Source organism: Trachemys scripta, chromosome 1 (genome assembly GCF_013100865.1).
Source record: "Trachemys scripta elegans isolate TJP31775 chromosome 1, CAS_Tse_1.0, whole genome shotgun sequence".
In the NCBI taxonomy this organism is placed as follows: domain Eukaryota; kingdom Metazoa; phylum Chordata; order Testudines; family Emydidae; genus Trachemys; species Trachemys scripta.
This window is the reverse complement of record NC_048298.1, coordinates 343,042,268-343,052,682: the sequence shown is the minus strand read 5'-3', so window position 1 is coordinate 343,052,682 and position 10,415 is coordinate 343,042,268. Positions and strand designations below refer to the sequence as shown.

The following is a 10,415-nucleotide window of genomic DNA, read 5'->3' as shown; positions in this document are numbered from 1 at the left end:
ACAGCTCAGGGAGGAGATGACTCTGAGTGGCCTGACGGTGTCTACTATGAATGAAAAATTGCTGGTGGGGTGCAAGAGGTGAACCTCTCCATGACCCTCGGATGTACAGAGCAACAGCAGATCAAGGAGCTGTGCACTAGCTTCGCACCGAAGTTCTCTGCCACCCCAGGATGGACTGAACGGGCATACCACTCCATTGACACAGGTAATGCTCGCCCAATTAGAGCCCAATCTAACCGGGTGACTCCTCAAGCAAAAACTACTATAGAATGGGAGATCCAGGACATGCTACAGATGGGGTGTAATCTGCCTCTCTGACAGTGCATGGGCATCTCCGGTGGTTCTAGTTCCCAAACTAGATGGGGAAATACGCTTTTGCATGGACTACCGTAAGCTAAATGCTGTAACTTGCCCTGACAACTATCCAATGCCACGCACAGATGAGCTATTGGATAAACTGGGACATGCCCAGTTCATCTCTACTTTAGACTTAACCAAGGGGTACTGGCAAGTACCGCTAGATGAATTTGCCAATGGAAGGTAAGCCGTCATCACCCATAAGGGGCTGTATGAATTTAACATGCTCCCTTTCGGGCTGCGAAATGCACCTGCCACTTTCCAGAAACTTGTAGATAGTCTCCTAGTGGGATTGGGAGAATCAGCTGTCGCCTACCTTGATGATGAGGCCATATTTTCTGATTCATGGGCAGAACATCTGGAGCATCTACGAAAAGTCTTTGAGCACATAAGGGAGGCAGGACTATCTGTTAAGGCTAAAAAGTGTCAAATAGGCCTAAACAGAGTGACTTGCCTTGGACACCAGGTAGGTCAAGGAACTATCAGCCCCCTACAAGCCAAAGTGGATGCTATCCAAAAGTGGCCTGTCCCAAAGTCAAAGAAACAGGTCCAATCCTTCTTAGGCTTGGCTGGATATTACAGGCGATTTGTACCACACTACAGCCAAATCGCTGCCCCACAGACAGACCTGACCAGAAAGGAACAGCCAAATGCAGTTCAGTGGACTGATGAGTGTCAAAAGGCCTTTAACCATCTTAAAATGACACTCATGCCTGACCCTGTGCTAAGGGCCCCAGACTTTGACAAACCTTTCCTAGTAACCACAGATGCGTCCAAGCCTGGTGTAGGAGCAGTTTTAATGCAGGAAGGACCGGACCAAGAATTCCATCCTGTCGTATTTCTCAGCTAAAAACTGTCTGAGAGGGAAAGCCACTGGTCAATCACAGCGAAGGAATGTTACACCATTGTGTACGCTCTGGAAAAGCTACACCCATATGTTTGGGCATGGCATTTCCACCTGCAGACCAACCATGCTGCGCTAAAATGGCTTCATACCATCAAGGAAAATAACAAGAAACTTTTTTGGTGGAGTTTAGCTGTACAAGATTTTGATTTTGAAATACAACACATTTCAGGAGCTTCTAACAAAGTGGCTGATGCACTCTCCCATGAAAGTTTACCAGAATCAACTGGTTAAAATCGTCGTTGAAATGTGGGAAATACTGTTAGCTCTTATATAATCAGTAGTTTGTCTAGAGGTGCATGTGTCTTATTAACTCTGTTTTCTCCTTGAGCTCCAGGAAGAAATCACAGCCAGTGTGGAACAGGCTGTCCAGCACCCTCTGTGATTTGGAGAGGAGGGGATGTCATAAATATAGAGGGAAGGGTAGCAACCTTTATGTATGCAGTAGCATAAAATCCCTCCTTGGCAGCTGTACTGGATTGCTTTACCTGTAAGGGATTAAGCAGTTCAAATAACCTAGTTTGCACCTGACCAGGAGGCCCAATGAGGAAAGAAGATACTTTCAAATCTGGGAGAGGGGAGGATTTGTTTGTTGTTCTTTTTTGTTGTTCCTCTCCGGATGGAGGGAGAAGCCAAGCAGGAACAACATCTCCTGAAAATATAACTGGAATAATCCATCTAAAACCACAGAAACAGTGAGTAGGGCAAGGAAATGTGTTAGGTTATCTTTTGTTTTAGCTTGTGAATTTTCCCTATGCTAAAGAGGTAGTTTCATTCCTGTTTTTGTAACTGTGAAGCTGAGCCCAGAGGGGAATCCTCTGTGTTTTAAATCTTTTTATTGCTCTGTAAAATTACCAGAAATCCTGATTTTGCAGGTGTAATTCTTTTTCTTTTTTCTTTATAATAAAGTTGGGTTGGGAAACAAGCACTGACCTGGTGGGATTACATCGTTATGCAGGTCTGGGATGACAAGCAGTGGCTTCAGAACTTTAGGATGAGGAACGCCACCTACCTGGAATAGTGTGCTGAGCTTGCCACAGCCTTGAAGCACAAGGACATCCAACTGAGAGCTTTCCTCTTGGTGGAGAGGTGCGTGGTGATCTCAGTGTGTAAGCAACTGACTCCAGGCTGCTACCTGATTTTTATTAATCCATTTGGAGTTGGGAAGTCGATTATTGGGACTGCATTAATGCAAGTGTGCAGGGTCATTAATCACATCCTGGTGCACAAGACCGTGACGCTTGGTAACGTGCGTGAACTTGTGGATGGCTTTGCAGAAATGGGTTTCCCCACCTGCGGAGGTGCAATAGATGTCACACATATTCCAATTTTGGCACCGGGCCATCTTGCAATTGGTTCTTCTCCATAGTGCTGCAGGCGCTCGTAGATCACCGTGGGCGTTTCACTGACAATGCATGGTTATCTGGAAAAGTGCACGATGCATCAATCTTTAGGAACACCATCCTTTACTAAAAGGATTAAGTGGGACTTTCTTTCCAGACCAGAAGATCCCCAGAGTGGATGTCAAAATGCCCATATTGATCCTGGGAGACCTGGCATTCCTCATGAAGCCGTACATGGGAGACCTGGATAGCAGTAAGGAGAGTTTCAACAATAGAGTGAGTAGGTGCAGGATGACTGTGGAATGTGAATTTGGCAGATTAAAGGCACGCTGGTGATGCCTTTATGGCACGTTAGACCTCAATAAGGAAAATATTCCCATGGTCATAGCCACGTGTTGCACATTGCATAATATTTGTGAAGGAAAGGGCAAAAAGTTTTCTCAGGCTGAGGCAGAACAGTTGGCTGCTGATACCAAGGCTGTTATAGTGACACAACAGGGGGCAATTCAAATCAGGGAGGCTTTGAGGCAACATTTTGAAAATGAGAACCAGCCACATTTGTTGCTGTGCTTGGGATTGTAATACATAATGAAGTCCAGTTTTCGTAGGGTAGGAAGCAGCTGTGATGCTTCTGGGTGAGGATTCAATGTAAGGCAATGATAAAACTGCTTGCTTTTTTGCTGCCGACATCTATTATCATAACTTGCATGGAAACAAAGAGTGCTTATTATAGAAATACTTTTGCTTTTATTGCCAAAAAACACACCACCATGCACACACACACAGACACACACACTTTCTTGGGAAATGGAGGTACCAGGGGAGGGCTGAATTTTGGAGCTGAGCATAAGTTCAGCTGCTGTTTGAAAAGATATCTGAGGGTGGTGGAGTGTAGGGGAAAGCATGAACACCCAGAAATCAGAAAGGAGTGTGTGCGTGGGGTTTGGGGAGGACATGGGAAACAGCTCTGAATGTGCTGAAGGGGTGGGCAGACACACATCTGCTCATTCTGGAGTATTATGAGGGACTGCAGCATGTCGGTTTGCTGCTCCAAAACTTTTATCAGCCTCTCAATTGTATCCCTAGTGTATGCCTCATTTTCTATCATTTCATGCTTGTCGCTTCCCATCCACTACCTGTGTTCTGTCTAGTCTGTATGAGAGTACTGCAGCACCTGCTGGAATATATCTTCTTTGCTCCATCTTAGGTGCTTTCTTATCCAGCGGAGATGCTTGGCTAGAGTGGAGGTGGTGCCTCCTTTCAAGGAAATATTTCGTGAAGCATTATTGTTAAGTACATGTACCGTATTGAAATGCTACATTAAAATACACTGCTGGTAACACACCAATCACTTTTCAGTTGACCCTTGACAAGCACACATGCCGGTGAACACTGCAAGCATGGTGAGTGTACCCTGGGGTGGGGGGACATTGTGCGTAGGAGAAAAGCAATGTGAAAGGGGTTATGGGGAACTGATTAGGGGACAATAGTCTAAAGTTTCCCACCCTTTTGCACAGCCAGAGGACATTGTGGCAGATATCTCTCTTCTGAGGATAAGCAAGGAAGCAAGGATGCATCTACTACATGTTTGCAGCTTCTGCCCAGGTCTCTATACTGCTCGCCTGTGTGCCGCTTTGGTCCTTGCCCGAGTAATTGTAGAATGGGGGGGGGGATTGTCCCTCAATGTGGGAAGGAACAAAGCAGCTCTGCCAAGGAACCTCTGGCAGAGAATTGCTGAATTCCTGCAGAAAAGTTTTCTAGAGATCTCTCTCGAGAATTCCCGTGAAATCTTGGTGTGCATCAATACCATGTTCCATGGTAGTGCTTAGCTGCATGGAGAAATGCCTAGCACACAGAAATAGAGCCAGCTTTGTGCATTTCTCTTCCCTCAACCCACCGCCACACTTCACAAAGCAAAACCACTTACCAGAGGTCTCCTCTCCTGCTTCTGGCTTGCCTTATTGTGACTACCGAGACTGGTTGGACATCTGCAGGGGAGAGAACAGCTCCTGACTGGATGCAGCACCAGGCGACCATGGCATGGGCTCCACAACTTCTAATGCCTCCGCCTCTTCACCAATGTCTTCGTCCTCTGGTTTAGCTCCAGTTTCTGTCAGCTCCAGCCTGCCAAAGTATCCACAGGGGTCTTGACCATTGTTGTGGGGTTGCCACCGACGATAGCATTCAAATCCTTATAAAATTGACAGGTCTGAGGCGCAGCCTCAGAGGGACCATTTGCCTCCCCTTCCTTCTAGTACATGTGCCTCAGCTCCTTCACCTTTGCTGTGCACTACAGTGTGTCCTGATCATAGCCCTTCTCCCACATGCTGTGTGAAATCTGCCAATAGGTATCAAACTTCCTACGGCTGGAGTGCAGCTGGGACTGCACAGCCTCCTCTCCCAAAATACTTAGCAGATCCAGCAGCTCCACAATGGTCCAAGTGGGAAAGCCTTTGCTGAGTGGAGCTGCCAAGGTCACCTGGGAAGCTGTGATGTGAGTACTACACACCAAGCAAACAGGAAGGGGAATTTCAAAATTCCTGGGCCTTTAAAGGGGGTAGGGTGGAAGGTGTTTACCTGGAAGCACAGAAGTGGAGTTCAAACTTCTGACCAGAGTGGTCAGGATGGACATTATGGGACACATTCCCAAGGCCTATTGCTGTGATAGAATCAATTGCAAATGTCTACACTGGTACTTCGGTGACAAAACTTTTGTGTAAAAAGCATTACAACTCTTGTCAAGGTAGTTTTATTATGTCACTGAAACTGATGAGTTCCATCATCAAAAGTGGTTTTCCAGAGTGTACACCTCCACTGTTTCTTCACCAAAAGCTGCCCTTTGGTGAAAAAACTTGGCAGCGTAGACATGGCCTAAGGAACAATGATGGATAACCAGTATCGACACTCATGTTTCCTGCTGGTGTCTATTACGGCTTCCCACACCATGATGTGTGGGAATTATTGAAGCACGGAGCACCATAAAATATGCAATTGGCATTAGTAGCATCAGTTCTTCATAATTCTTATCTCTGAATAATGAAAATGTCATTTTTCAGTGTGTGAAGATCAACCAATTTGCTTCACCCATGAGAATATCCCCCAGTAGTGTATGTAGTGTCTCATATTGACAATGTCTCTCCATCCAGGCATTTCTACTGAGACCATCACCATAGGCCTGGACACATACAGGAAGTCGGGGGAACATACGGCCTATGCAGGAGATACCTCTCTGCCTCAGAGTTGGAAACCTTCTCCCCTACTCCATGTCAGATTCCAACACAACCGACTTCACCAACCCCTCCACCTTCATCCTGCTGGGCATTCCTGGCCTGGAGGCAGCCCACGTCTGGATCTCAATCCCCTTCTGCACCATGTATGGCATAGCTGTCTTAGGAAACTTCACCATTCTATTCATTGTGAAGAGGGAGCCAACTCTCCATGAGCCCATGTACTATTTCCTCTGTATGCTGGCTGTCATTGACCTGGTCCGATCCACATCCATCCTGCCCAAAATGCTGAGCATCTTCTGGTTCAATTCCAGGGAAATAGATTTCAATTCCTGCCTCACCCAGCTGTACTTTATTCACTGCTTCTCAATGATAGAGTCTGGGATTTTCGTGGCCATGGCTTTTGATCGCTATGTGGCCATCTGTGATCCATTGAAACATTCCACTATCCTGACAAACCACGTGGTAGCCAAGATCGGGCTGGCCGTGATGCTGCGTGGCAGCATGCTCATACTCCCCTATCCCTTCCTGGCGAGGCGGTGGCCATATTGCAAAACCAACATCATCCCCCACTCATACTGTGAGCACATAGCCGTGGTGAAACTGGCCTGCGCAGACATCCGCATCAGCAGTTACTACAGTCTCTCTGTGGCATTCTTTGTGATTGGTCTGGATATGTTTTTTATCACCATGTCCTATACCCAGATCCTCAGGGCCATCTTCAGCCTCCAAACAAAGGATGCCCGGCTCAAGACTTTTGGGACCTGTGGCTCGCATGTCTGTGTGATCTTAGCCTTTTACATCCCAACTCTCTTCTCCTCCCTCATGCACCGTTTTGGCCACAATATGCCCCTGCATTTACACATTCTCATTGCCAACATGTACCTCCTTGTGCCCCCTATGCTAAACCCCATCATCTACGGAGTGAGGACTAAACAGATCCGGGGCAGGCTGCTCTGGCTTTTTACTCATAAAGGGACCTAATATTTTCTCCTGGTGCTCTGGCTCTCAGACCGAGCTCTGAGAAGAGCTCGCTGGTGACATGATGCTGGGCCCTCTTCCCTGAATCACTTATTGGACAGTCAAAGGGTACGTCTTCACTACCCGCCGTAGCAATCTACACTACACTTCACTACACTACCGTAGCGGGTAGCAATCGATTTATCCGGGATCGATATATCGCGATCAGATGCGATATATCGATCCCCGAACGCGCTCACGGTCGACTCCAGAACTCCACCAGAGCGAGCGGCGGTAGCGCAGTCGACGGGGGAGCCGTGGCCGTCGATCCCACGCCGTGTGGACCCCAGGTAATTCGAACTTAGATACTTCGACTTCAGCTATGCTATTCGCGTAGCTGAATTTGCGTATCTTTGATTGATCCCCCCCCCAGTGTAGACCAGCCCAAAGTGACATTAATCCTTTCCTGGCCTTACTGTTCTGTTTCAGTGTGACAAACTGGGGACATAGAACTCATTAACTTATAGGGTTGCCACCTTTCTAATTTCTGGTAACTGGACCCCAGAGGCCCTGCCCAGTTCTTTCACCAAGGTCCTGCCCAGCTGTGCCTCTTCCCCTGTAGGCCCCACCCTTGTTGCTCACTCCTCTCCTCCCCACCCCCTTCACACATTACCACCTCCTACCCATCTTGATACATGGGCACTTCCAAGGGCTAATTAGGCACTTGAAATCTTATGTTTTTAACATATAACGTAGCAATTAGCTGACAGAAATAATGTATCACATTCCTATATACAATTAATGACTACAGGGTGACTACAGGGCTCTGGGAGTACGGGTGAAGGAGTTTGGAGCGCAGGTCAGTCTGTTTGTTTGTTTGGTTGTTTGAAGGACCGTGTGCTGTGGCTGGCAGTTGGAAGCTGTGAGCTTCAAAGTAAGGTTTGAAAGCTAGAAGCCTCTGGTAAGTGGCTGAGCCTTAATCAGTGGGCGGGGCATTCATACAGGCCAGGGCTTTATAAAGCAGCGCACAAGCGACCAGGGAGCTTTTGCGAACAGGGGCTGCTAACTGGGAGTTTCGCAAGGGAGTTGGGAAGGGAGCAGGAAGGGGGCGAGGGTCCCTTGCCGGTTCTATCTGTTTTCCCTTTATTCCCCTTAATACCTATAAGCCAACTACATTCAAAACTTCTTGCTTAACAACCCTTTCAGAGGACAGGGGGCTGCAGACAGGAGTTTGACAGAGGGAGGCTTATGATGGTTAGGAAGACCCGCAACACCTGTGCCAGCACTGCTTCTGTCTCCTCCACCTGTGCCTGTAGCCAGACAGAGCGCCTGAGCATGGATGCTTCTACCCAGATCCTGGTGTGGTTTTGCAGAGACTGTAACTTGCAATTTCCACTTACTGATATCCAGGCTGGGGGGACCATCCAATGTGAGAGGTGCCTGCTGGTGGAATCTCTCAGGCAGCAGGTGGGAGAGCTACAGGAGGAGGTGGCTAGGTTGAGGAGCATCCGAATCCACGAGCAATTCCTCGACAGTGTCCATGTGGAGACAGCTGAGGTAGCTGTCCCAGTACACAGGACTGCTGATACACCACTGGTGGAGGAGGAGATGGCTCAGGGTGGACACTGGCAGCTGTTTACTTCTGGCAGCAGGCAGTGCTCCACCCCTGCTCCGAACCCTCCTGCCGTGGTAATAGGTAACCGTTATGCTCTTCTTGATACAGGAAAGAAGGAATCACTCCCTACAGTAAAGGAGGAGAAGCCTCGTACCCCTAAGGCTGGGAGGTCTGCTGCCACCACTGCGAATAGGAAACGTAGGGTAGTGGTGGTCGGAGACTCTCTGCTGAGGGGTACGGAGGCGCCCATCTGTCGCCCTGACATCTCATCTCGGGAGGTATGCTGCAGAGTGCTCCCAAGAAGGAGCTCTGGGAAGGATTTGCTGAAGCAACTGAAGAGTTTATGGGAGATAGGCCAAAACTAGTCTCGGGGCCTTGGTGTTTGGAGCACAGATCTCTACTCCAAGAGGGAGGGACTAGAAGGGAAGCTGTAAACCCAGAACCAGAGGCAGGTCCTCAACATGGCTCATAATCAGGAAATCTTAAAAGCACAGGGACCCAGCATGTGGAACCCAAACAAAGTCACCCATTGGGGGTCCAGCAGCTGGAGCTGGAGCAGGGCTGTGAGAGCAAACCTGGAGCTGCTACAAGGATGTTAGGGGACTGTGAGTGGAAGGGGAGAGGGGCTGGGCAGGGAGGTCGTCACAAGATATTCTCTTCACCCAAATGTGGTTCCCCTGACCTCAGTTTTTCCCTGAGCGTTCTCATTCCTGGACAGGTCCAGCAAGGCTCCCTGAAAGAAATGTTTCCTGAACCAGACAGTGCCGGCTTGGGTCAGGGAGAGGTTTTGTCTCTCCATTGGAAAGTGCTCCCCAGAATGGAAAAGGCAGGAAATCCCTGTTCTAGTGGATTTCATCTCAACTCTCTCTCTCTGTGGGGGCTGAGGAACTCCAGGCTGATATTTTCAATACTCATGGTCTCTAGTAGCTGCTTTGTATGAAGGGGCAGCACAAGATCAGGATTGAGGATATTCGAAGCTGAAGCCAGCAACTGTCCCCATGAGCACTGTGTAGGTTTTGGCAGCTTTCTTTCTGGGGACACATTATTAGAGTGAAAGACCAGAAAATTCTGAATTGGGCACACCAAGGAAGTCTACTACATGGCCAGTGATCACGTGGGCAACAAAAGTTTTGGTGGCATGAGAAGGCTGCCACTGTGCAAATATACAGTGCATGGTTTACAAGGAGGATACATTCCTTTGGGATTTGCCATGAAGATGATGATGATGACTCATGGGATAAATGGCCCCCCAGATACTGTGGCAAAAAGTCCGTTGATCCAGTAATGTGTGTGAGGCTGATGTCTAACAAACAGAAAGCACAGTTGAGACTTGCTGAAGAAGGAAAGCAAGAGGGACATTTTCAGTGGGTCACATATTTTGTGTGTGATGGTGTGACAAGGCGCACTCGCCCCATACTGGATGGGGAAGGGTTAACCCTACATTATGGGCTGAGGAAGCTATTTATATGGGCAGAATATTTAATAGTACAAGTGAGAATTCGGATTCAATTTGTCTGATGTTCAGCAGCTTATTTGAGAAAGAATTACACAAGCAGTTTAAGGTTATATAATGCATGTCTTCTTAGTGACCCTCAATTCCCCAAGCATATACCCTCAGTAACTATGTTAGCCTTACACAGTATCCTGATTGGCAAAATGATTTGAAATGATGACCTCTTCTCTTCACTTCTCTTCTCAGTCATCAGGTCTATCAAAGATCCCCCAAGGCAAGGCCTTGACTGCATAGAGACCCTCTAGTTTAAAGTCCTACAAGGATCCCATGCAGCAGAATATTTCCTACTCTGTCTTATGGCATTCCAGACCTCTTCAGATAATAATTAAGGAATCCCCCACAACACTAACTTACTTTGCTTAATGTTTATAACTTTTTCTCTCAAAGGACTCACATGTCCCAGAAACATGCCCTATGGGTGTTCATTACTAATTTTCTCCTAATTAATATTTTGGAAGGGGGTTGGAGAGGAGGTATTTGTTACGGGACATTCCAT

General features: G+C 47.6%; 1 protein-coding gene across 1 annotated transcript; it reads left to right on the top strand.

Moving 5' to 3' along the window:
* The first annotated feature begins 5,867 nt into the window (after window positions 1-5,867).
* LOC117872969 (olfactory receptor 52M1-like) lies at window positions 5,868-6,815 on the top strand. Its single transcript, XM_034761886.1, has one exon. It carries the CDS (start codon window positions 5,868-5,870, stop codon window positions 6,813-6,815), a length of 948 nt encoding a protein of 315 aa, XP_034617777.1.
* The last annotated feature ends 3,600 nt before the right edge of the window (window positions 6,816-10,415 follow it).